The sequence below is a fragment of the Marmota monax genome, unplaced genomic scaffold (assembly GCF_021218885.2).
Source record: "Marmota monax isolate L192 unplaced genomic scaffold, Marmota_monax_Labrador192_F-V1.1 WCK01_AAM20220418_F8-fsc00244, whole genome shotgun sequence".
In the NCBI taxonomy this organism is placed as follows: domain Eukaryota; kingdom Metazoa; phylum Chordata; class Mammalia; order Rodentia; family Sciuridae; genus Marmota; species Marmota monax.
Genome location: NW_026692962.1, coordinates 271194 through 298817, shown reverse-complemented (window position 1 = coordinate 298817; position 27624 = coordinate 271194). Strand labels below are relative to the sequence as shown.

General features: G+C 35.7%; 1 protein-coding gene across 2 annotated transcripts; it reads right to left on the bottom strand.

Annotated features, from left to right (window-relative positions):
• Positions 1–26985, bottom strand: Rtca (RNA 3'-terminal phosphate cyclase). 2 transcript variants are annotated; one of them, XM_046452310.2, is made up of 11 exons: positions 26762–26985; positions 26560–26660; positions 25996–26139; positions 22960–23083; positions 20044–20102; positions 18188–18329; positions 17797–17921; positions 15818–15876; positions 5646–5740; positions 4079–4183; positions 1–351 (listed from the first exon to the last, which is right to left on the bottom strand). In XM_046452310.2, exons 1-11 carry the CDS (start codon positions 26804–26806, stop codon positions 250–252), a joined length of 1101 nt encoding a protein of 366 aa, XP_046308266.1. In that variant the 5' UTR covers positions 26807–26985; the 3' UTR covers positions 1–249. The 2 variants fall into 2 exon arrangements, with proteins under 2 accessions (XP_046308266.1, XP_046308268.1); XM_046452312.2 differs by lacking the exon at positions 26762–26985 and having other exon boundaries at positions 25996–26154.
• Between the last annotated feature and the right edge of the window lie 639 nt (positions 26986–27624).

Here is a 27624-nt window from a genome sequence, read left to right as displayed (position 1 = left end):
TAAAGAATATTTTAATAATTTAATGTTGAAATTGACTATCATACATATCCATCAATTTTTACATTTTATTGCCCATATCTCAGGAGATATTTAAAGTAAGATTAATTTGATGAAGCATTCTCAGTAAATCTAGAACGTATTTCATAACCAAATTTAGTCAGGCCCTTTAATAACATTCGCTGTTTTGTAGTATACATAAAATAAGTTAGTGCGATACATCACTGAGGTATCATTTAAGAGGTAAATACCCTATAGATTTGGATTTCTCATCCCAATTCCTTGGCATTCAATAATATAAGTGTCTTTAGAGGAATCTTCTTCATCTTCTGATTTCTTCACAGTAAATTTAGCCTGAAACCAGAATATTTAGTATATAAATAATATGAAAAGAATAATGAGATCATAATTCTAGCATAAATACGCAGACATCACACCCATTTCTCAAAGCTACAGAGACAAAAATGAAACAATTCATGACAAATTCAATAGCCTAGAGAAAACATATTTTGTTCTAAAACGATGGTTCCTGCTCAGAGGTATACATTCTTGTAGAACTGTCAGAATATGGATGGTAGGTCTCCACTTCATACTTAATGGACCCAAACTCCCAGAAGAGAACCCTAGGCAAATACCAATTTTGGAATCTCAACTGTTGGTTATAATGCATCTTCTCTCTCTGTTCCCTAAAAATTTGTCTAAAATGCAGAACTCAAACATTTAACTTTTTATCCTGTCAAGTATGAAATTATCATTTAATATCACTAAATTTTTCTTGCCAATTTAATTCCCTAAATACATTACTCAGAAAGATCTAGTTCAGAGAAGGAAAGGAGTAAGGTGGGATGGTGGTGGTGACTAATACTTTCTTCTGTCTTATTAGGCTTAACATTGTACTTTTCACTTGTTAACTACAGTTGATCTCTGTCACTGTATTCTGGAAACATGATCATTTTAAAAGCAAATGTGATTCAGTTTAACAAAACTGATTTAAAATAAAAACTGAGTACAGATTTAGTTTTACACTGACAGTGTACTGACACACAGTGGACACTTGAAATTCCTGGGAATGAATGTTGAATACTGAGCTAGATAACCAAAATTTTTATATAGTTTTGTGGGTTTTTTTTTTTTTTTTTATGCCTATGTGTTTGTGTATTTGTCTGTATTTTTCAAATTATCTACAGAATGCAGGCATTTTTCAAATTATCTACATAATGAAAACATGAAATGCAAGTTAATAGTTATGGAAATCATTTCTAGTCCACGTTTAAACCTATATAAGAAGCCTTAAGAGACTATCCAGCTCAAGTCCCCAATTTTTTTTTTTTTTTTTTTTTTTTGGTACCAAGGATTGAACCCAGGGGAGCTTAACAATTGAGTGACATCCCCAGCCATTTTTACTTTTTATTTTGAGACAGGATCTCACTAAGTTGCTTGGGGCCTCATTAGGTTGCTGAGGCTGTCCTTGAACTTGTGATCCTCCTGTCTCAGTCTCCTGAGCCACTGGGAGATTACAGAAATGCAACACCACACTCAACTCAAGTTTTTTGTTTTTTTTTTTTTTTGGTAGCAGGATTGAACCCAGGGGCACTCAACTACTGAGTCACATCCCCAGCCCTATTTTGTATTTTATTTAGAGACAGGGTCTCACTGAGTTGCTTAGCACTTCACCACTGCTGAGGCTGGCTTTGAACTTGCAATTCTCCTGTCTCAGACTCCCAAATTGCTGGGATTACAAGAGTGTTCCACCGCACCTGGCATTCAAGACTCAGATTTTACAGATGAACTATCTACACTAAGACACAAAAATATAAAGAAACTTTCATAGGGGCTGGGATTGTGGCTCAGCGGTAGAGCACTTGCCTAGCATGGGTGGGGCGCTGGGTTCAATCCTCAGCACCACATAAAAATAAAATAAAGGTATTTTGTCCAACTACAACTAAAACAAAATATTTTTTTTAAAAAAGAAAGAAATCTTCATGCCACTCAGTTAAAAACATAATACAATAAAACAAGAAGTGAGAGCTATAAATTTTCTGTTCAAAGCACTTCCCTTTATGTATTCACTTAAAATAATGTGTCTACTGTATGCAAAGTACTATAAAAAGAGAAGACTATAATAATTAAAACTACTACTAATCTGTAAGAGAAGATAAGTAATCATTATAAATATAGTATACGTAGAAGGCTGGGGTTATGGCTTAGGGGTAGAGTGCTCGTCTAGCACATTAGAGGCCCTGGGTTAAATCTTCAGCACCACATAAAAATAAATAAATAAAGGTATTGAGTCCAGTTAAAAACCAAATTAAAAAAAGTATACATAGAATTTAAAAAGAGTTAACTCTTTTCATCAGAAAAAATCTTGCCTTTAATTCTTAGACCTTACCTAAAATTTAATCAAAACCTATCTAATCTTTATAATAACAAAAAAGAGTGTATGTTATTAAGAATTATATAAAAAGAAGAGTAGAGAAGCAGTGGCTTTTACTTGGTATATATAATATTTAATTTCTTATTTTTACCAGTGTGCATTATTTTTATTTAAAAAAAAAATAAGGTCAGCACCTTCATAAAATTGAGCCATAAATTTTATATCACTTCATAAAATTATACTATACCTTGAGTCCAGCCTGGTCAACTAAGCAAGACCCTGTCTCAAAACAAAAAATAAAAAGGGCTGGCAATGCATCTTAGTCCTTGGTTCAGTACCAGTACTGTACCAAAAAAACAAAAAAAAAAAAAGAGAGAGAGAGAGAGAGAATATACTAAGAGAAATATGCTACACGTTACTGAGAAGAACAAGAAATGAAATGGTGTCTATTAATTACAAACATCAGAGGAAACAACTTAAGTTAGGGGGAAAATACCTATATGTCAACAGTGGGTCTATTGGTAAGGCAGAATTAAAGCCCATTTTTTTTCCCTCTATTTTGCAAACTTTCTATTTATTATTATTATCTTACCTATGAGTAAAGTGAGTGAATATGGATCACACCAAGGGAGTGAATATAGATCAAGAGGCTCTTCAAAATTTAGAAGTTGAGAAGAAGAAAATGATAACAAACTAGCAAAAGAAACCAGAACAAGAACCCAAAGGTATCAACCCCTGAGCCATATCCCTAGTACTTTTTTTTTTTTGGTTCTGGGGATTGAACTCAAGGACACTCAACCACTGAGCCACATCCCCAGCCCTATTTTTATTTTATTTAGAGACAAGGTCTCAATGAGCTGCTTAGTGCCTCGACTTTTGCTGAGGCTGTCTTTGAATTCCTGATCCTACTGCCTCAGCCTCCCGAGCTGCTGGGATTACAGGTGTGCGCCACTGCACCTGGCTCATCCCCAGTCCTTTTAAAATTTTTTTATTTTGAGATAGGTCTTACTAAGTTGCCCAGGCCTTGCTAAGTTGCTGAGCCTGGCTTAAACCCCTCTAACTTTAAGAAGATTGATCAATGTTAGAATATCAGTAAATATTTTAACAACCAAATGAGATAAATAAATAAGTAAATAAATAAAACATTTAAAATTTCATATGAATATTTAACTTCACAGCCAACTATGAATTCTTTAGAATTTTAGGGCTTGCAATATGAGGTCTGGATTTGCTCAAAGCCCAGCTCTGCACTAAGAAAGTAAATGGCCTTGAAGAATTTATTCTCTGCCTCACTTTACTCATAGGTAAGATAATAATAATAAATAGCTACCTATCTGGTTATGCAGAATAAGATCCTTCAGTGAGCCAGGCACAGTGGTGCATTCCTGTAATCCCAGCAGAGGCTGAGGCAGGAGGATTGAGAGTTCAAAGCCAGCCTCAGCAACTTATCGAGCCCTTAACTTAGCAAGACCCTGTCTCTAAACAAAAATATAAAAAAGGGCCAAGGGTGTAGTGCAATGTTTAGGCGTCCCTAGGTTCAATACCTAGTACCCCCAAAATAAATAAATAAAATAAAGATGCTTCATATAAACTGCTGAGTTGGCTAAATGCCACAGAGGAAATACTCAGTTAGTAGTAGCAATTACAATTACCATTGGGCTTTATGTTTATTAAACCATGACCCTATTACTCTAATGCAATACTCGCCTTTGCTAGTTGTTCAGCAAAATGTATAGCAGTTTGTGTATGGAGTGTAACCGGTCCTGTTTTTATTCTGGAAACTCCATTGGCTAATGCCATGAAAATAATCAGCTATTGAAAAAAAAGAAGAAAAGTATCACACATTTACCAATATTCAGAATTATAATTCTGCTATTCACAATGAAAATACTACTAGAAATCAGATGGCTAAAAAAGAATTACTATTTCTTTAGATTTCTAGAAGTCCTTAGAAGATGATGGAAAACTGTTAATAAAAGTCTGTAATGTAGTATAAAAATGCTTAACAGCGAATAAGCAAATAAAATAAACTAAAATATAATAAGCAAATAAAATAAAGGCAAGCTGTCCATCTACAACTACAAAAATAAAGAAATAAAAATGCTTAGCAGCAATTTGCTGTACAGAATTTTTAAAATTAATGTCGAAGAATAAAATATGGAGAAGTTGATACATTTAATTAGATCAATTATCTCATCAAACTAACATATAAAATATGACAAATTTCCTCTACTCTTGTAATAATTTTATTTTTTGAGGTTTGAATCCAGGGGTACTCTATCACTGAGTTACAGTCCCCACTCTTTTAATTTTTATTTTAAGGCAAGGACTTGCTAAGTTACTTAGCTCACCTAGACTAGCAATCCTCTTGTCTCAGCCTCCCAAGTCATGGGGATTACAGGTGTGTGCCACCATGCCCCACTTTTAACATTTTTTTAAACACAGGTAAATAAATAAACTATTACAGAATTACTGGGAATACGACAGAATAGACCAGAACAAGAAGTAAGTATACATGGAAAACTGTCATTAAAAAAATTATCAAGAAATCTTGAGGAATATTTTTCTTCCTATTCCAGTGTATATGGTAGTAGGGATCAAACACAGGGCATGGTAGGTAAGTGCTCTACTACTGAGCTATACTCCCAGCCTGAGGAATAAATATCTAAATGTAGACACTGATCTAAGCATTGTTCCTTTGGTAGAAAGGAAATATATAAAGACAGTGAACTACAAAAAAGGTATTATTTGGACCTTCTCAAGAAGAGTAAAGTATATAATAAACCCAAGTGGAGATACTGATGTAAGTATAGTAGATCTAACAAATAAGGAATTAAGAATAGTGTTCTGGGCAGTGATATAAATCTGGGAGTCGTCTGCAAATAGATGAGCCATGAGACTGGACAAAATAACCAAGGGAGTGAATATAGATCAAGAGGCTCTTCAAAATTTAGAAGCTGAGAAGAAGAAAATGATAACAAACTAGCAAAAGAAACCAGAACATAGAACCAGTGAGGTGGAAAAAAATACATTATTTCAGTCCAAGTAAAGAAATTATTTTAAGAAAGAAGCTAATGTGTCAAACTTTGTAGACAACAGGATGAGGACTGAAATGTTAGGAATATAAACTCCAGAATAAATAATATTTTAAAGTAATAAAATAGGACTTGCTAATGAGTATGTAATAGTCAATGATCAAAATTTTTATTTGATTCAATTAGCAGATGTTCAAATCTAATAGGATGAAAGGTTTTCAAGCTAAAAGTGTCATTACCTGGTCTTGCAGAAACTCATCCACAGTTCCACCATGTCTAAGATTAGCTAACAGCATTTCAGCAGCATCAATTCCAACCTTGTCTGCATTTACACCTAAGACAAGCATAATGCAAAAGAAAACTAGATCAATTACTGAGAGGCAAAAAGTTGAACTGATATCAGCTAGTAGTGGTATAACATTTTTAGACCTTTGAACTCATTCAAGTACCTTTTGGACAAGATCTTTAGTTATTTAATTACTTGAAGAGATTGACATATACAAATGCCTTCTACCTTTGAATGAGTTAGAGGAGGAAAAAAGAGGCAGCTTTGGGCCTATTTTAAAAGTATTAGTTATAAAGTCAGTCTATAACTAAGTTTTGATCTTATAATGGTATACCTCTTTGTAAAATTTAAAACTTGGTATTTATATAAGTTATAATTAGTCTACAGACAATTCTATCAGAACTAAAGGATTTTAGAAAGCCAGGGAATTAAGTTTCAGCTAAAAAAAAAAAGCAGGTAACATTCTTAGGTCAACTACTTTAAAGTTTTAGTCCCTTTAAGATCTGAATAGAAACCACTTTGGAAAGCAGTTTGGAGATTCCTGAAAAAACTAGGGATGGAACCACCATATGACCCAGCTATCCTACTGCTTTTTCCCAAAAGCTCTGAAATCAGCAGATAACAGCACATCCACATCAATGTTTACAGCAGCACAATTCACAATAGCTAAATAATGGAATCACCCAGATGCCTATCAATATGAATTAATTAATAATTATAATTATGAATTAATTAAGAAATTGTGGTATATAGGGTGGGGTTGTGGCTCAGCAGTAGAGCGCTAGTACATGTGAAGTGCTCAGTTCAATCCTCAGCACCACATAAAAATAAATAAAAGGTATAAAAAAAAAGGAAAGAAATTGTGGTGTACACACACACATACACACACACACACACAATGGAGTTCTACTCAGTCATTAAAAAAAAGGAAATTATGTCATTTGCCAGTAAATGGGCAGAAATGAAGAATATCATGCTAAATGAAATTAGCCAAACTTAGAAACTCAAAAGTCAAATGTTTTCTTTTATATGTGGAAGCTCAAGTAAAATAAGGAAAAAGGGGAAAGAAGGATAAGATTTACATAAAGAACCAATCAAATACAAATTAACAGACAAGTGAAAGGAAGTCTAGTAGACTAGAGGAAGTGGGGGAGATAGAAGGGGAAAGGAGGGGATTATGACCTCAAATTGATTTCTGTGCATGTAAGAGTTTGTTAGGATGAACCAACTACTATTTACAATTTATAATTTACAATTATAAAGCTTCAATGAAATAAAATTGAAAGAGCTTGCTTCCATGATCTTAAAAAAAAGATCCAAATAGGTTTCAGCTTATTATGAATATGTCAGAATATTTACCCCTTCCTCTACTTCTGACCTCTCTGAACATACCTTAAATCTTTTGTATAACACTGAATACAAAGTAAATCTGTCAGAAGTAGTAGAATGTCAAATTACCCTTTTAAGGCTATTTATTTAAAAAAAAAAAAAAAAAAAAAACCTAAGCCATTTAATTGTGTCTTTGAAGGTAAACAATACATGAAGATGGACCCCAAACCCTGAGAATGCCAGAGCTGCAGGTCCAAAATGATGTGGTGTGGTTCTTCAGAGTTTAGAAGTGTCATAACTCAAGGTTTAAAAGCCAGAGAATGTACAGGATCCACACATTCTGTTTAGCAATTTTGCCAATTATCAGAAAGAGATCCCCCAAGAATCTCTCAAGAAGGGGAAAATTCAATTCCTGTTTATAAAGAATAAAGAATACCAAAAATGTTATGTTGTTGTCTCTTCACTTTCTCACACAATCTGAAGCCTGAGCTATCATAATCCCCAATATATAGCAGCTGAGGCTGCAGTCAAGATTATCTACTTTAAATGAAATCCATGGCTACAAATGAAAATGTCTCTTAAAAAATGAGAATGTGGAATTTGGAGCCCGACCCCACAGTATGTAGATCGTAGCCAACTTTTTCTTCTATCAGACGCTGTGTCTCTGATTTGATATCAAGCTCCTTGATCCATTTTGAGTTAACTTTTGTGCATGGTGAGAGAAAGGGAGAGAAGGGAAATTGCATGGAAATGGAAGGAGACCCTCAGGGTTATACAAAATTACATACAAGAGGAAGTGAGGGGAAAGGGAAAAATAATACAAGGGGGACAAATGAATGACAGTAGAGGGGGTAGAGAGAGAAGAGGGGAGGGGAGGGGAGGAGGGATAGTAGATGATAGGAAAGGCAGCAGAACACAACAGACACTAGTATGGCAATATGTAAATCAATGGATGTGTAACTGATGTGATTCTGCAATCTGTATACGGGGTAAAAATGGGAGTTCATAACCCACTTGAATCAAAGTGTGAAATATGATATATCAAGAACTATGTAATGTTTTGAACAACCAACAATAAAAATTTTAAAAAAAATGAGAATGTGGCTAATTTTATTTCTATTTTATATTTGCAAATTTATGTGATTACATGTATCTTGGTAAAATTTCCCAGAAAAGTGGAAATTTCATAATTTTAACTCAGTTTTTCCTTATAGCAGTTATAATAATAACATAGTAAAGACTATTTTTTTATATATCATCAATTGGCCAAGTATTTATATAAATATATGGAATGATTTCAATTCTGGTATGAATCTTCACTTTTTTCTTTGCTGCTGGGATTGAGGTGATGAACTCAGGGCCTTGTATATGTTAAGTCTGTGCTGTACCACTGAGCCACATCCTCAGTTTCTTGACTTACAGAGTATGCTACTAGCCCCTTCCTTTTCCTCTTTTAAAAAGTGAAGATGATTAACAACTATATTATAAAGTTATAGAAATCAGAAATAATATTTATAAAGTACTTATTACCAAGACCAGTATATAATAGGGTATTAATAATAATGGTAGGGGCTGGGGATGTGGCTCAAGCGGTAGCGTGCTAGCCTGGCATGCGCGGGGTGCTGGGTTCGTTCCTCAGCACCACATAAAAGTAAAATAAAGATGTTGTGTCCACCAAAAACTAAAAAATAAATAATAATAATAATAATAATAATAATAATAATAATAATAGTAGTATTAAGGACCAAATGCTACCTGTTCTTTTCCTAAGGGAACATTAACAAAGAAGAAAAAGAAAAAAAAATAAAAAGTATTTATATATTAAAGGATAGTTAAGTGCTAAGTTCTATAAACTTTTGGGTATAAACTGTATATCCAAAAGGAGTTTCAGAGAAGAAAAAGATTACAGGTTCTAGAATATTTGAGAAGACAAGACCTAAGCTAATCCTTGAAAGATGCCTAAAACTGGGATGGAAGATAGAAAGAAGTTCTGGCTTTATAATTTACATGTTGAACATTCTTAACCCCAAAAATCTGAAATCCAAAATGCTCAAAAATTAAAAACTTTTTGAGCACTGACATACCAAAGAAGAAAAGTCACACCATGAAGCTATTTTATGCACAAAATTATTATAAATATTGTATAAAATTACCTTTAAATTATATGTAGATGATATATATATATAAAACATAAATGAATTTTGTTATTTGGTTTTGGGTTCCATCCCCAAGAAATCACACTATGTACACACAAATACTGAAAAAATTCAAAATCCAAGTGTATCAGATATATTCAACCTGGACCAGAGAGAACACACACTGAAGTTTTCCGTCAAGTGGCAAAATATTTCTCAGAGCTATTCATATTCATTCCTACCCAGCCACCTTGATAGTAAATAATAGTATGCATGGATCTACATTATTACCAGTCATTACTAACAGCTTGTGACAACTGAACATATGAAGAAAATAGAATTTTGCTTGGTAGTATTATGCTGTCCCAAAAAAGAACAAAATCTTAATTTCTTCTGAAACTTTAATGCTTTTCTACCTAATTGACAAATAGTCTTTTCATATTTTGCATGTTTCTTTAAAAAAAAAAGGTTTCAACTTTAATGGTTTAAAACACAGGAAATTAAAATGCATATTCAACGATTTGGGTGTCTTCTAGCTTATTAAAAGGACAAAACTTTAAAAAATGGTCATCAGACTGAGCAGAGAAGTCCAAAGGACTTACTTCAGGACACTAGAAAGATTCCCTAAATGACCTACCATATAATGAATGAGGAAAGAAAAGTGCTTTCTATAAGTAAATTTCTGTACAGATGAAATGCAGATTGTTTTGCTCCCATAGTAAAAACATAACTAACTGAGAGACAATAGTAATCAAATAAGGTTGGGAATGTAGCTCACTAGAAGAGTGCTTGCCTAGCACTTATTAGGCCTTGGATTCAACCACCAGTACTACCAAAACAAACAAAACAAAACCCAAAATAAAAACCCCAAACCAAAAAGTAATCAAGCAACACACAAATTCAACAATATTCATTTCTTTTTCTTTTTTCAGTGCTGGGAATTGAACCCATGGCCTTGCTTGTGCTCTTCCACTGAGCTACACCTCCAGTCCTTCAGTCTTACATTATGTTCACAATCCAATCAAGTAAAGTTGGAATGGATCCTTATATGCAGATCATGGTCCAATACCATTTTTCAGATAAGGAAAGCCCAGGGTCATTATACAGAATAATAGGTCTAAAATTTAGGATTTTAGGGATTTTCCAGGCTAATTCTCTTATGTAACAGATAAGAAAAAAAAGATAAAAATTTTTGTTTTAGTAACTAAGACAATTACAAAAGCATGACTAGCTACACCTTCCTGCCTCTACCACATATTCTGGCATTGACAACCAGCTGAAGTTGCTTCTGGTAATAACACTTAGACATTAGGATTCAGGGTCCAGTAATTTTCTAGTTAATTTAAATCAGAAATAAAAGGGGATCTGGATAATGGTAGTTATGACATTATCTCTGAGATCCTTAATATAAAGAGAACCTAGATTAAAAGAGGGAAGACCCCAAGTTGCCCTTGCATTCACATTAACTGAGGTACCTGACACAAGGGAGGACAATCAGTCAATGTCAGCAAGTCTGTTGTTCTCATCTCTATCTTCTTCAAACACGGTAAGTATAAAAATCAGTACTGAACACTTTGCAAGTGTGATATCCAAAGACAACTTCAAAGTAAATATTATCTCATATGACAAAGTGAGAAAAAATATTGACAGAATATGAGAAAAAATTTCAGGGCTGGTTAACACACTGCATGCGTTAAAATTACGGTTATGGTCCCTTTACAATCTCAATTCAACATATCTAAAATTATTGTCTATGATGACAAACTAACTCTACTTCCTATATTCACACACTTAAATGCACCCAGTTACCTAAGTTAAGACACCTGGAATGTTTTCTTCATAATGCCTCCCATACCTCCAATATCCAACTGGTCAACAAATTGTTTACCTTTTTAAATACCCTGATTATCAGTACTCAATGTCTTTGGCACCAGTCACTGCATTCCTTGTTGCAAAACCTCACCATGTCTGATCTGAGTTGTAACAGACTCTTACATATCCATCCTTAAAATCCTTATATTTTCAGTATGACACTTGAATTTCCTTTATGTAGCCTATAGCTCTTCAAAATATGGCCTTTAGCTTGGCACGGTGATGCACGCCTGAAATCTCAGTGACCCAGGAGGTTAAGGCATGAGTATCACAAGTTCAAAGCTAGCCTCAGCAACTTAGTGAGACCCCAAGCAACTTATGAGACACTGTCTCAAAAAATAAAAAGGGTCAGGTAAGCCAGGCATGGTGGCTCGCCTGTAATCCCAGCGGCTCAGCCTCCTGAGCCAGAAGAATCTCAGTTCAAAGCCATCCTAAGCAATTTATTGAGGCCCTAAGTAACTCAGTGAGAACCTGTCTCTAAATAAAAAATCCAAAAAAAGGGCTGGGGATGTGGCTCAGTGGTTAAGTGCCCCTGAGTTCAATCCCAAGAACCCCCCCCCCCAAAAAAAGGGTGGCTGGGTAAAGCACCTCTGGGTTCAATCCCCAGTGCAAAAAAAAAAAAAAAAAAAAAAAAAAAATCTGGCCCTTATTGACCTCTCTATTCTCATCATCCTCCATCCCCCTACCCAGACCCTGTACTTATCATATATACTGCAGTTACTTAAGCACAGAAAAACATCTTTTTCTGTCAAAAAATATTGACAGAACATGTCCCTGCTCCTTAGCTTACTTTAAAAAATTGTGGTTCAGCGGTAGAGTGCTCCACTAGCATGGGAGAAACCCGGGTTCTATCCTCAGCACCAAATAAAAATAAAAAAGGTATTGTGTCCATCTATACCTAAAAAATAAATATTTAAAAATATATATATATTTCGGGGCTGGGGTTGTGGATCAGTGGTAGAGTGCTTGCTCTTACTTATGAGGCACTGGGTATAATCCTCAGCACCACATAAAAATAAATAAACAAAATAAAGCTATTGTGTCCATCTACAACTAAAAAATATATATTTTGAGATACATTTACAGTAAAATGGTTACTTTAATGAAACATACCAATATATCATCTCTTGGTTACCCATTCTCCCACCTAAAACAAGAGCAACTATAATTTATTCCTTTAACAAAAATCCTGACTACCATACACTATAATTACCTATAGTTCTCATGTTGTATACCAGATTTTTGGACTTGTTCATTCTTCAGATCTATTATGTAGATCCTTTGACCTACAGCTCCCCATTTCCTCCCCCTTATCTCATCCTAGTAAACCACTCTTACTTTCTCTCTTTATATTTGATCTTTTTTTTTTTTAGATTCCACATATAAGTGAGATCATACAACATTTTTCTTTCTGTATCTAGCTTATTTCACTTTGCTCCATGTCCATCCTATTTTAAGGCTGAATAATATTTTTTTTTATTGGTTGTTCAAAACATTACAAAGCTCTTGATATATCATATTTCATACTTTAGATTCAAGTGGGTTATGAACTCCCATTTTTACCCCGTATACAGATTGCAGAATCACATCGGTTACACATCCACATTTTTACATAATGCCATATTAGGAACTGTTGTATTCTGCTACCTTTGCTATCCTCACTATCCCCCCTCCCTTCCCCTCCCATCTTCTCTCTCTATCCCATCTGCTGTGATTTAACTGAATAATATTTTGATGTGTATATATACCACAGTTTCTTTATTCATTCATCCATGGAAGTACATTTGGTTGTTTTCATATTCTGGCTATTATGAAAAATGCTTCAATGAACATGGGAATACAGATAAATCTTTGAGGCAATTTAATTTCTTTTGGGTATATACTCAAAAAAGGGACTGCGGGGTTACATGGCAATTGTCTTTTTAGTTTGTTTAGGAATGTCTGTACTGTTTTCCATGATGGCTGCACCAATTCACCTTAGCTCTCACTTTTCTTCCTGGCTTCTATTTATCCCCCTGAGGAAAGATCAATGAATAGCAAAAGGCAGAATTGGAGTTACTCATCCTCCAAAGAAGTATTAGTTTTTCTTTCTTTGCATTTATCTCTATGGTACCCTGGGATAACACTATCAGCACCGGTCTGTCTTCTCCACCAGACTAGGTCAGCAGTTAGGCATAGTAGCTCTCTCTTGTAAATAATTAGTACATAGTACTTGGCACATTTGTGGTACCCAATAATAAAACTAATAGAACTCACAGATTTGCCAATGTCCATCAAATACTTATTATCTATAATATGTCTGCTCCTGCTCTGTGCTTTATATTTGCATTATTTTTGCTTCTCAAGACTTGTAGATATTGCATGCAGTGGCTAAGTATCCACACTGATTCCTCACTGTGCCTAATAGGTAGTAAATATATACTAGTATATATTTTAGATCAATACTTCCCAAACTTCAAGATACTTTAGAAGTACCTGGAGAACTTGTTAAAACAAATTCTTAGGTCTCACTTTCAGGGAATCAAACCCAGAGCCTCACACATGCTAGGCAAGGACTTTACCACTGAGCGATACCTCCACCCTCCACAGATTCAAATAGGTCTGGGTTAGGCCCCATATCTGTATTTCTAACAAAACTCCCAGATGATAGTGATTTCCTGTTGTCTCCCATCCACACTGTGAACAGCAGAGATTTAGACAGAACTCATTATGTGAGTTGATTGTAGATTTTGATTTTTTTCCCTTTGTTTTTAGTGATAGGGGTCCCACCATGTTACGCAGGCTGGTCTTGAACTTGTAGGCTTTAAGAATCTTCCTGCCTCGCTCAGGAACCTGAGTAACTATAGGCCTGCACATCATACCCAGAGAGATGTTGATTTTACTTCTTCTATTATGTTGATTATATGATCTATAGTGTATAGATCGAATCATCTAGCAAGCTAAAATCATCTGAATTTATTTTGTATTCTATAGTTCACAATGAGGTTAAACAGCACAGCTAGTGGAAGCATTTTTGTTTTGGTTTTGAGACAGGATCTCACTAAATTTCCCAGGCTGTCCTTGAACTCTGTAATCCCCCTGCCTCAGTCTCCTGAGTATCTGGGACAACAGGTAGATGCAACCATGCTTGGCTAGCATAAGCATTTTTAAAAGATGCTACAAAGTAGGGCTGGGGTTGTGGCTCAGCGGTAAAGTGCTTACCTAGCACATGCAAGCCCCTGGGTGTGATCCTCAGCACCACATATAAATAGATAAAATAAAGGTATTGTGTCCAAATACAACTAAAAAATAAATATTAAAAAAAAAAAGATACTACAAAGTAGGATGAAGCAATTAATTACCATAAATAACTAGAAGTTGCCTGACTAGCAAAACTTTAAATGTTAACCACTAGATGCAGTGATGCACACCTGTAATCCCAGTGACTCAGGAGGATGAAGCAGGAGGATCACAAGTTCAAGGCCAGCCTTAGCAACTTAGCAAGACCCTGTCTCAAAATAAAATAGTTGGAAATGTAGCTAAGTGGTAAAGTGCCCCTGGGTAACAAACAAACAAATGTAAGCATCTCCTCTTCTTAATATGCCAATCTTAAAAACAGATTTATTTTTCCTCCAAATATTCAGTACTTTCTAAACATCAGTGTAATAACTGATAAAGGAAGAAACATCAATAGATATTAAGACCACTGGATGAAAGTTGTATGAAAACAGAATATCAGATAGTCTCTAAGTATTATCCCAGACTACTTAATGATTGTAAAAGGAAAAGGAACCTTTATAGCAAGCAGATCTGGAGGACTCCTCCTCAACCATGTGATCACATTCAGCCTTACCAATAAAGGGCAAAATGACTTTACATGCCCTTTGATGCAATGTAGTGGTATAGACACAAAATCACTGATGCAATATTGTTACTAAAAATATTTGGTATGAATAATCTAATCATGAGATAATCAGAAAAATCCTAATTGTGGGAAATTCTGTGAGAAAATGGCCTAGACTTTTAAAAAATGTTAGTATCATGAACAGAAAAAAAAAAAAAGAGAGAGAAAGTATTTTGTACTTCAAAAATATATCACATTGCTCTAAAGAATATTTTGGAGACAACACATCTGGTGTGTCTGCATATCACAGACAAATTCTTCAGGTATAAAAACAATACTGTGGGGGTTGGCGTTATGGTATGGGTTCCATCCTCAGCACCACATAAAAATAAAATAAAGATATGTGTCCGCCTATAACTAAAAAATAAATGTTTAAAAAGAAAACAATACTGTGATTATATTGATATTGTTTTTGAATCTATATGCTGCAGTATTCAGGAGTAAGGCATGGTGTCTATAACTTACATTGAAGCAGTTCAGAAGCACACATACCACACAACCAAATGTTCACAACTAATGAATCTAGGAGAGGTTGTGTAGATGACTAGTTGAATTAGTCACTCAACTTTTCTTATAGGTCTAAAAATTTTCAAAGTATAAAAATAGGAGAAAGACTTAAAGTTTAATTGACTCTAGGAATTAGTTAACTGGGTTGGGGTTGTAGCTCAGTGGCAAAGTGCTTGCCTCGCATGTTTGAGGCACTGGGTTCGATCCTTAGCACCACATAAAAAATAAAAATAAATAAAGGTATTGTGTCCATCTACAACTAAAATTAAAAAAAAAAGAATTAGTTAACAGTAGCCTTTTAAACCTGTCATCCATCATTCCCTATAACATTTCAATCCTGACAGATAATTAATTTTTAGTAGCAGTAGGAACTATGGACCCACTTTCATTTAACTATACCTCGTTTCCCAAGCGATGATCCAGCAAACAAACAGCCTGTGGATGTCTCAGCAATAATTCTACATATAGGGAAAAAACAAGTATTACTCTTAGGCTACAAACATTCTAAAATTATAGTAAATAAGACACAGGAAAACAGTGTTAAATAGACAAAATGACACATGGCCAGTACGCTGCAATGGCGAAATTCTTCCTACACAGAGTAGTCTGATTAACATTCTCCATCAGCCAATAATATCCTTCAGGGCTAGAATGGGAGAAGTCACATCTAATTCTAGTTCACTCATAGATAAAGGATGCCACCACCTCTCCGTATCCCTGGAAGTTATCATATTTTTGGTGCAAAGTGGTACCATTTCACACAGTACTATACAGTATTTTATAATTTTCTTTTAATAAAAAATGTCTTTGTGTAAGGACTTTAGGTTTTATTCTATAGTTTTTAGATAGCATTACATTATTAAAGTAAGCATTTAGTTTAAACCCTTTAACAGAAACTCTGAATAAGAGAATTTGAAATATAAGTATCTACAAAAAATAACCGTACTTTTACAATCCAAAAATATCAAAGCATTTTTATAACACATAAAACCATAACTTCTAATTGGAGTACCACTAATAATCATATTCCTTTATTAAGGCGATCTTTACCATTGTGAGTTAATTTCAGAGTTGAGGTATTTTAAGCAACTAAAAACATTTCTCTTAGGATCACCTTCAAAGCCTAACTTCTGATTACCTTTAACATTTAAGTTCATTCCTAAGTATTCAGGAGGATGGATTCTAGGATTCTCATTGTGGATTAAATCCAAGGTTGTTCAAGTCCTTTATATAAAACAGCATAGTATTTAAATACAGCCTACACATGTCTATTACTTTAAATTATCCCTAGATTACTTATAATACCAAATACAACGTACACAATATATAAATAGTTGTTAAGCTGTATTGTTTAGGGAATGATAGGAAAAAAGTGTTTGATGATAAAAAAGGGAATGATAAAAAAAAATGTTTAGTAGAGACACAATTTCATTTCTTTCTTTCCTTTTTTTGGGGGGGTGGGGGGTGGGTACCAGGGATTGCACTCACACACTGAGGCACATCCCCAGCCCTATTTTGTATTTTATTTAGAGACGGGATCTCACTGAGTTACTTAGTACCTCACTTTTTTTGAGGCTGGCTTTGAACTCTTGATCCTCCTGCCACAGCCTCCCAAGCTACTGGAATTACAGGTATGCACCACTGTACTCAGTTTTGGTTTTTTTTAAGTTATTTTTTAATCTGGTCAAATTTAAATTGGTCATTTGAATCCATGGATGCAGAACCCATGAATACAGAGGGCTAATTATATAAGTGAAAAGGATCTTACAGAGTAGTAAAAGGAAAACATCCTCAGAAAAAATTCAGAAAATCATCTTAATTCACCATACTGTTGTTTTTAGGTAGAAATCCCCTTAAAAACATGTCTTCTTAAAACTATCAAATGAGCACAAAAACTTGAAATCTTTAATTTAAACAGGATAACAGTCACTCACGGCTTGAATCTTAGAAGTCCCCCAAAGAACATGTGTTGAAGGCTTGGTGGCTAATTGATGATGCTAGTGAGAGGTGGTAGAACTTTTAGGAGATGGGGCCTAGCAGAAGGAAGTTGGGTTAAAGGGGGCATGCCCTTCAAGGGGATACTGGAGCCCAGCCCCTTCCTCTCTCTTTCCCTCTGTCACTTTGCTTCTTGATGAAAATGAGGTGAGAAGCTTTAGTCCATCAAGCACTCCCTGCCTTGATATTCTGCCTCACCACAGGCCCAAAAACAATGAAGCCAAACAACCATAGACTGAAACTCTGAAACCGTGAACTAAAATAAATCTTTTCTCCTTTTAAATTGTTAACCTCAGGTATTTCATCATAACAATGGAAAGCTAACCAACACAGTAACTATTTCAGGGCTCTCAATCGATGTCTAAGAAAGTATATTTTCTCACATTATTCCATTTCCATTGCCAAATGCTTGGTCTTTGGGTTCCTGAACAGGCTGGATGTTAACATATAGATCTCTGATCTCCTTTCTGATGCATCTCACAGCCGCTGCTGCCATATCTTTTGCTACCTATTTTGGCAAGGTAGAAAAAACCAAAATGATACAATATTAATTACTGATTATTTGAAAAATTGTTTCCAAGCCATTAAAGGCACATAAAATAATTAATTTTTATATGTATCATTTTAAAACTTGATTTTCTAGAGAGTGAGCACTGAATTTGAAGAAAATTTTTAATGAAAAGATGGATTAAAAAATAAGTTCTAATAATTTCAAAATTTAGATGATACTTACCAAGGCATGCACACACTTCTAAGAACATTTAGACAACTTACTTTAAATGGCAGAACACCAGCAACAAAAGCTCTTCCATATATCTTAGTCACAGAGCCACGATCAGTCAAATTTATTGGGTTCAACTGTGTAACTGGTGACATCCGAACAATTACTTCACCACCACCTTTTGGATAATAACCCCTATAAAAAGTGTGATAAATATCCACATAAACTAATTGCATGACAAAAATAAAGCACAATATTATATTAAAATAATGTGAATGATAGCCAAATACGCAATTCATGAAAAAGTTCTAAATCATATTTTAGGTCTGGACTGTTCAATATAGTAGCCTCAAGCTGCATGTGACTATTACAGTGAAATAAAATTTATGGCTGGAGGTATAGCTCAGTGGTGCATGCATGAGGCTTTGAGTTCAATTGCCAGCCCCAAGCCAAGTGTGGCAGCATTCTCTTACAGTCCCAGCTACTCCTACTCAAGAGACTGAGGCAGGAGGATCCTCTGGGCCTATGAGTTCATGGACAGTCTGGGAAATGAAGCATATCGCTGCTTCCTTTAAAAAAAAAGCTTTAATAAAAACAAAGAAGCAAATAAAATTAAACATAGTTTAGAAATCAATTCAATTCCCCAATTGTATTAGCCATGTTTTAAGTGCCCAGTAGTCACATTTGGTTAGTGACTACCATACTGGACAGCATAGATAGGGAACATTTCTCAATGTAGAAAGTTCTATTTGACAAGTTTGTTTTAAAACATAGGTTCCTTGATATCTAGAGTTGTTTTGTTCCTACTATTTTCCAGGTCCTAACCCAATGTTTGGTACACAGTAGGAACTCAAATAAATAGCTGATGATTATAAATAGCTGACACTAACAGAATCTAAACTCAATTATTCAAAGTCATTTATTCCATTTCAGCTGCTGAGAAGGACACTGTGCCTATCCTCAAGCAGTTCTCCATCTAATAGGGCAGGGGTACCCTTATACAGTTGACTAGAATACAACACAGGATGTAAGGAGGACCACAACAGAAGTGCAAATATGGATTCTGATAGAGGTACAGCCACAGAGAGTTCATACAGGAAATCACAAATTTTATTTAGAAAAAATAGGATTTCCCATTTTTTAGAACAGAAAAAGAATAACACAAAGATGTGAACTTCAAAGATACAAAGTATGTTCAAGGAATAGCATGTAATTGTGGTGTTAGAATGTAGGATAAGTTGAAAAAAAGGAGAAAGATGAAGCTAGGAAGGCAAAATGGAGCAAGATTGCAATGCACTTAAATGAGATGCCAAGAAATTTAACCTTGTCATTGTATAACAGAAGAAGACCAAAGAAATAACCCAAATGGGGCTGGGGCTGGGGCTCAGCAGTAGAGCACTTGCCTAGCATATGTAAGGCACTGGGTTCAATCTTTAGCACTACATAAAAATAAAGAAATAAAATAAAGGTATTGTGTCCATCTACAACTAAAACTGATTTAAAACAAGAAAAAACCCAAATGCCCAATGTGCTTCTTAAAAAAATAATTCTGATCACACTACTGAAGAAAATCTTTTTATGATCCTACAGTGCCTGGCTCAAGTGTCTGCATAACTTGACCATTTAATCTGTGCATGGATGACATTAGACATGAAGATGCTTTCATGTGGAAATTCCCTTGAAAATATTTCTCCCAAGAAACAAGTAAATATCACATGTAGTTGCTTTCAAGGCTCCACACCCTTGCAGCTTACCGTTCTTAAGCTGTAAAGTACAATTATTTGACAAGAAATGTTTTAAGGGTAATATATTAAGTGTATTAGAATGACAGTTCTCCAAGGTCTAAATTTTCCATTATGCTAATTTAGCATAATAATAGATGGAAAAGGCAAAGAAATAAGTAACTTACCTCATTTTGATGTCACAATTAAAATTAAAACCAAATTTTTCAACAATTGGCTTGAAGACCTGAAAAAAATCAATTGTTATTGCAACCACCAATATTCACTGATTCAACAAGTATAATTATTAAATGAAAAGTGCTCTGTACTTGTTAGAGTCTGTAAACAAGTCAGGATGGCGCCTGGCAAATGTTAGAGTGTGTAAACAAGTCTGGATGGCGCCTGGCATTTTGCCAGAGGGCGTGGTTTGTGAAGTAATGCCAGCAAGCCATTAAGTGTGGAGATTTCTTATTGGTTGGCTGCTATATCTAGTTTATGCTAATTAAGATAAGCTGTGTGGAATGTATAAATATCCCTCCGGTCCTACAATAAATGGCTCCCTCTCCTGCTGTATCAATCTACACAAGTTGTTCGTCACCCCCCGGTTATTTTGCTGCAGCCGGACTACGGCATGTACTGAATTAGTAATTGAGTGTTATAAGTAAACTGTAGTATCAAAATATATAGACTAGTTCCATTTTTCAAGTGGAAAAAAAAAAATCTTGTATTCACTAAATTTAAGTTTAACATTTAATAAATCAGGGCCGTGCAAGTCTAATGAGAAAAAAAATTCAGAACTCAGAATACTTGAACCCAATGTTTATTCTACTCCAGAAACCATTACTGACCCTTCTCAGTACACTGTACACTGTAAAAAAAACAGTAGGGGCACTGGTGAACAACACTTTATTCTGCCCTCTCAATTCTTTTATAAAGCTGAAATCTCACTGCAAATAAAATGTTTTATTCTTATTTCTTCCATTTAACATTATAAGTGTAAGCATTTTTCTGACACAATAAAAATTCTTGCGAAATAAAACTTAAAGAAATGCATGGCATTTGAGCATTACTTATTTAACCATTTCCTACCTTTTCATGATTATGTAATGATATATATTAATTCTCTACTCAAATCCTTTAACACTCACCTTTTGCTACATTTTGTACTATTTTATTAGGATAATTTGCTTGAAGTGGAATTACTAACTAAGGAGAAACTAATTTTCATTATATGATCTATAACACTGACTTTAAATATATTATACTATCCATTAGGTTGGCAATGTTTCAGAGAAAGACAATATTTAATCCTGAAGTCTAAGGCAACTTGTAAGATCTACTCTAGAGATTTACTCATTTTTCTAGGTTTTCTCCATAGTATGCAGGAGGTATAGATGTTACTAAACTTTGGTTAAAAAAAAAAAAAAAAAGGGCAGGCCTAGGAGTATAGCTCAGTGGTATAGTGCTTGCCTAGCATATGTGAGGCCTTGGGTTCAATTCCCACTACCATAAAAAAGAGAAGCAGAAAGTTTTTAAAAATAAAAACCTAAGAATGTCAAGTGCTAGGTAGGATGGTGAACAGCTGGAACTCTCATAATGGACTATTGAAAAAGCTGAACAAAATAGTGTAACTATTTTGGATGCCACAAGTTTTGGCAGTTTCTCATAAATTTATACATGTACTTACTATAATAACCCAGAAATCCTACTTCTAAGTATACAAGAGAACTGGAAATTTATGTTTAAGCCAAACTTAAACATAAATGTTGGCAGCAACTTCATTCATAAATGCCCAAAACTGCCAGGTACAGTGGTACACACCCGTAAAACCAGTGCTTCGAGAGACTGAGGCAGGAGAATTCAAAGTTCAAGGTCAGCCTGGGTAATTTAGTGAAACAGGTCTCAAAAAAATAAAAAGGGCTGGGGGTATAGCTCAGTGGTACAGAACCCCTGGGTTTAATCTCCAGTGCGGCAGAAAAAATAAAATAATAATTGCCCCAAACTGGACACAACTCAAATGCCCTTCAACAGATAAATAAACAAGCTGGCATATTCATATACTTATTATTTAGTTTTTATTGCTAATACAAGTAACACTGTGAATCTAAAGTTTACTAAGGCGAATGAAAAACTAGACTCAAAGGCTACATAACAGTATTATTCCTGTACATGAAATTCTTAAAAAAAAAAAAAAAAGGCAAAACTATGACTGAAAACAGAAAAGTGGTTGCCAAAGGACTGTGGGACAGGACTGCCTGATACAGGGATAAGGGAATTTTTAGAGTAATGGAAGTATTATATATCTTTATTGTGGTGGTTGGTTTACAGATAAATGTTTGTTATCCAAAATCATCAAACTGCACATTAAAAAGGGTGAATTTAGTTGTAAGGAATTATGCCACAATAAACTTGGAATATCCCTTTTCCAAAATGCTCACAATCAGAAGAGTTTTGAGTTTCAGACTGTTTTCAATTTTACATGTACATGAACATAATAAGATATCTTGGGGATGAGACCCAAATCTAAACACAAAATTTATTTGTTTCATAGACACCTTATATACATAACCCAAAAGTAATTTTATACAACATTTTTAGTCTATCTTTTGTTTTGACTGCAATCTACCACATGCAGTCAAGTGGAGAATTTTTCACTTGTGGCACCAGGTTGGTGTTCAAAAAGTTTTAGAGTTTGGAGCATTCTATATTTTAAATTTTCTGATTAGGGATGCTCAACCGGTACCACTCTTCTTTCCCATGAGTTGTATAAGCACGCCAGCATTAAATATTATCATTTAAAAATTTTTTGAGTTTTCTTCTAAATCATAATTCCTATATTTATAAAGTAGTGGATTTACCTGATAACTGACATAATTTATATAATAATCACATTTGGTTTATTAAAAATTCACTATAAATACTATTCTAAAATACAATACAAAGTCTAAAATAAATAATTTCCCACTCTCTCCTACAGCAGAACTAGACATCATGAATAAATAACAACATACACAAAATATTCAGAATATATTTAAATAGAGAATAGATATTCAGAAGTATATATGAGATCATCTCAGTATGTCATTAACAACAAGAACCCTTACCATCACTGTGTAGTCGATTTGTGGTGCCATTTCAGCATTAGTTCCACCTTTCAAATGAAGTTCTGATGGAGAAGCAGCAAACAGAACACATGGCATTGAAACCTGCATCAAGAGGCACACACTCCTAAGGAGAAGGCAAAACAGGCTTAACTGCACTATCTTTTCAAAGTTTCAAAAAAAACTGAATTATAATTTATTACATTACTTAGTTGAAGCAAAGCTAAATGTAAAGTTAAAAGAGATTTGTTTCTGAATTATAAAATCCTGAATCTTAAAGAAAGTATTTCACAGTACAAAGAATTGCTTCTAATGATAAACAAACGAGGCTGGGATGTACCTTGATTCAGTGCCTGCCTAGCATGAATGAGGTCCTAGTTTCCTATATAGCATGATTTTAAAAGAAAAAAAAAGATAAGCAAACCTCTGAATTCAAGACTAAAACACATCACTACATTAGATGGGTGATCTTGGCTAAGTTCTGACCCTTTTCTTTACAAAAAAAATAAATAAAATAATAAAACCATCTTCAATTTTTTTAAATAAAAGGATTCTTGAAAATAGCAATTTATGAAAATGCATTCAAAATAGTCAAGACCTAGAAATATTCAACTGTTTCTGAGTTATCATGCAAAAGGCACTGTTCAAAATATTAAGTTAAGATGTAATGCCTTACTTGAAATTTTGTAAGACAGCAGATTTTAAGTATTCTTACCACATACACACATATGAAAGGTAAGTACGAAAGGTGATGAAAATGTTATTTAACTTGACTGGTAATTATTTACCAACATAAATATATATCAAAATATCATGATATATACCTTCTTCATAATTTTATTTATAAACTACATTTCAATAAAGTTGGAAAATGGGGGGGGGGGATCGATGTAATTTCTCTCATCATAGAGTTTGAGATCAAAGAAAAATATTTTACAAAGACTAAAAGCTGAGTATTACACATGGAAAAGTTCTGTCCATATAGTCAAATAATGTGAGAAATCACAATAAATGAACATAGAACATGAAGTATTTATAAAATAAAAAATTTGGTCAGATTTTCAAAATGAGCTGTTATCGCCCTTTTCTACAGAGAAAGTAATAATACTCATAAGTAGATCATAGTTTGAAATGCAATCCAATATAGCTTTTACATACCAAAAGAAAGATCTTTACTTTCTTATAACAAAGGCCCATACATACTGAACTAGAAAGTCTCTATCACTGGTAATAAGTTTGACTGATTAATAAATATTTATTGACTGCTAAAGTGTTTAGAATTGGAAGAAAAGGGCTTGGAAATGTTTAGTTAACTACTAATCATAGTTTTATACCTATTCAACTCATTGATCCTCTCTGAGTGATCCAACAAATATTTAATTTCTCACCAATAAAATCAGATTCTAAAAACACTAAAGAAAACCTTAATTTGAGAAGAGTAAGGAATAGTAGATAAAGTAGACACTTGAGAAAACACATGGTCCTATAATCACAATCAAGGCTAAAGTCAGGCATGGTGGCACATGCCTGTAATTCCAGCTACTCAGGAGGCTGAGGCAGGAGGATTTGAAGTTGAGTAAACCCGGACAGTTTAGTGATATGCTCCCTAATGCTTTATTGTCTTCTAATAGATAAAAAGGGTTAGGGATGGAGCTCAGTGGTAGAGCACTTGCCTATGCATGAGGCAATAGGTCCAATCCTTAGCACCACATACACACACAAAAAAAGCGACCAGTCAAATAGATTAGAGAAGTAACATGAAAATTAACTGCTAGCCAGGTGCAGCAGCACACCAGCAACTCAGAAGGCTGAAGCAGGAGGATCACAAGTTCAAGGTCAGCCTGGACAACTTAAGAAAACCCTGTATCAAAACTAAAACCAAAAGGACTAGAGTAGCTTAGAGTGCTAACCCAGAGCATTCCTGGGTTCAATCCCTATCACTAAGTGGGGGGGTGGGGGGAGGAATTAACTACTATCCACATTTTGTCAATAAAAGGAGAAGCACTTAGATCAATTTAATTGTTAAATATTCATTTCCCAGTGGGGGAAAAAATCAGGATTATATCCAAAAATTTCTAAGTAGAGTGGCATAAGTATATCTTAGAAGACAACAGAGGGCTGGGGTAGATAGCTTAGTGGTAGAGCTAAGTGTGCACAAGGCCATGAGTTGGACCAGCAACCCCCCCCCCCCCAACACACACAAAGCAATAAAAATATGCACATTGAAAGTAGTAGACTATGGGGCTGGGATTGTGGCTCAGCGGTAGAGCGCTCGCCTAGCACGGGCAGGATCCTGGTTCGATCCTCAGCACCACATAAAAATAAAGGCATTGTGTTGTGCCCATCTACACCTAAAAAATAAATTTAAAAAAAAGAAAAAGAAAGTAGTAGACTATGGTTTATAATTAACTGTAAGAAAAGAACTTGAGCTATAATACAAATACTGAAAGTGAAAACTCAAGTCAATTTGTGACACTCAACTTCTAAATAATAATAATAATAAAAATGCTATATCATACTACATACAAGATAACATTTCAATTAGGTGCCCAAATTTTACATTCATTGTCTTTAACCTCAAAGGTATTTTATTTACACTTTAGAAGTAAGAAAACTGAGGAGGCTGGGGTTGGGAGGGGGAACATGGGAAGATTACAGGAACTCTAGATAGGGCAAAGGGGAGGAAGGGGAAGGGAGGGGGCAAGGAGGCAAAAAGATGGTAGAATGAGATGGACATCATTACCCTAAGTACCTGTATGAAGACACGAATGGTATGAATATACTTTGTATACAACCAGAGATATGAAAAATTGTGCTCTATATGTGTAATATGAATTGTAATGCAGTTTGCTGTCATATATAACAAATTAAAATAAAAAATTTTTAAAAAAGAAAAATAATTAACCAGATGAAAAATCTCAACAAAAAAAAAAGTGAGAAAACTGAAGTTCAAAGAGGTTAAGCAACTTGCATAGTAAGTGGGAGAACCTAGATCTGAATGCAAAACCCATACCTAAACAGATCTCAAGGTATACATACCCTGCTGTCTTGGTATCTGCTGTGTGGATTCCACCTTTGATCTTCTCTGGTGTAAAGGTTACTTCAGTTGAACCAATTGCTGCCCCCTCCAGCTGCCCATCACATAAATCTCGAATCATTTCCAGTCCAGATAAATGTTGAGGCCTTCAGGTCATAATACTGCATCAAAACGTGTGCATTCAGACTGCCTATATCCCCACATTTTATGATATTTATAAAACTGCAACGGCAAGGAAACAGCAAGATCTAACCACAATAAGTGCCCCATCCTCGGCGTCGGAGCTATCTCTTTGGTTTTTATGCACTTAGACTACCTCCTAGTAGGCATCACTTTAAGGGTTTCTTTGAGACTCCTTATTTTGGCTATAAACGACCGCACAATCTGGCCACTGTCTCGACAGAGAGGTCCAAGGGCCACCCCTCAGAACCCGCTCCCAGGACCCAAGGCCGACCGACCGCGACCTCCCGGGCTACACTCCGGACCACCAGGTCGGCGACGCGCGCGCTCGCAGCCGGCTCCGCGACCCCCGACTCCACCCTCCAGCTCCCAGCCGCCGCGATTACCTCAGGCCTGGCGTGCTGCGGCCCGCCCGGATCTTCTGCACCCGCAAGGGGAGGCCCAGGACACAGCTGAGGGCGGTGGAGACCCTGAGGATCTGGCCGCCCTGGAACGATGGGGGGCGAAGAGAAGGCGTAAGAACGTCAACCGCGAAAGTCCCGGTCCCCAACCAGAGCCCAGCCGCTCGGCCTCCGGCTGCACACTCACCCCTTCCAAGATCCCGCCGTCGACCTCCACCCGCTGCCCCGCCATGGGGGGCGCGCTGGGGCCTGGCCCGCTGCGACAACGCCTTTGCAGCAGAAAGAATAAACGCCCCGCAGCTCCGAAACTTCGATCCACGCCCGGGGTTGCGGAGTTCTCCGCGAAAGCGGAAGAAGCGGAGCCTCCCAGGAAACCCGATCCGCCGGAATGAATCCGGGGTTGGCCCGGTCTGGCCTCTGCGCATGCGTAGCGCCTCGACGCTTCGGGAGGCGGCTCCGGGAATATTCCTTCCCCGCCAGGACCCTTAGCTGTCCGGGAGGTGGTGGGCCGCTGCCGGGTACCTAAGAGTGCTGTAGTTAAGTGTGGACTTGGGAAGACTTGTGTCCTAAACAGTAAAACCTGAAGGTTGTGGAAAATCTCCTTTCCCACTCTTAACCAAATCCTCCAGTTGTTCCGCAGGCTTGTGCTTCATCTATTTTCTTGATAAATATGTGTTAATCTGTTGAGGATCTTGGCATACCCAGTGCTGCAGATTCTTAGAGCTGAAGATTAAGAAAAATCAGAACCCTACACTGTACTAATCACCTTCTCTCTGGACGGATTTGCCTTCTCTGCAACCTCTCTAAGTTTGTGTGCCCTGGCGCACTAATTGAAACCAATGAGCTTCTCATTTCTTGTGGGGTGTGTGTACAGTACTATCTTCTCCCCCGCTCCCCATGAGACACTATGTATTTGTGGGGAGAAAGGGGTAGAACCACTAATGTAACACTCTGAAGGTCAAAGCTATGCCACCTTGTCTGAGAGTAGGTGAAAGCTCTTGCCTTCAATGAACAGTGCAGTGAAACATAATACAACGTAGGCTACAGCAG

Bases quoted from the DNA above. Each gene is read 5' to 3' on its own strand.
- Rtca (XM_046452310.2), bottom strand. From the start codon at position 26,806: ATGGCGGGGCAGCGGGTGGAGGTCGACGGCGGGATCTTGGAAGGG. The intron at 5,741-15,817 runs GTATAGTTAAAT...TGCTTGTCTTAG, and splicing joins ATCATCGCTTGGGAAACGAG to GTGTAAATGCAGACAAGGTT. The intron at 352-4,078 runs GCGAGTATTGCA...TTCTGGTTTCAG, and splicing joins TTGCTGAACAACTAGCAAAG to GCTAAATTTACTGTGAAGAA.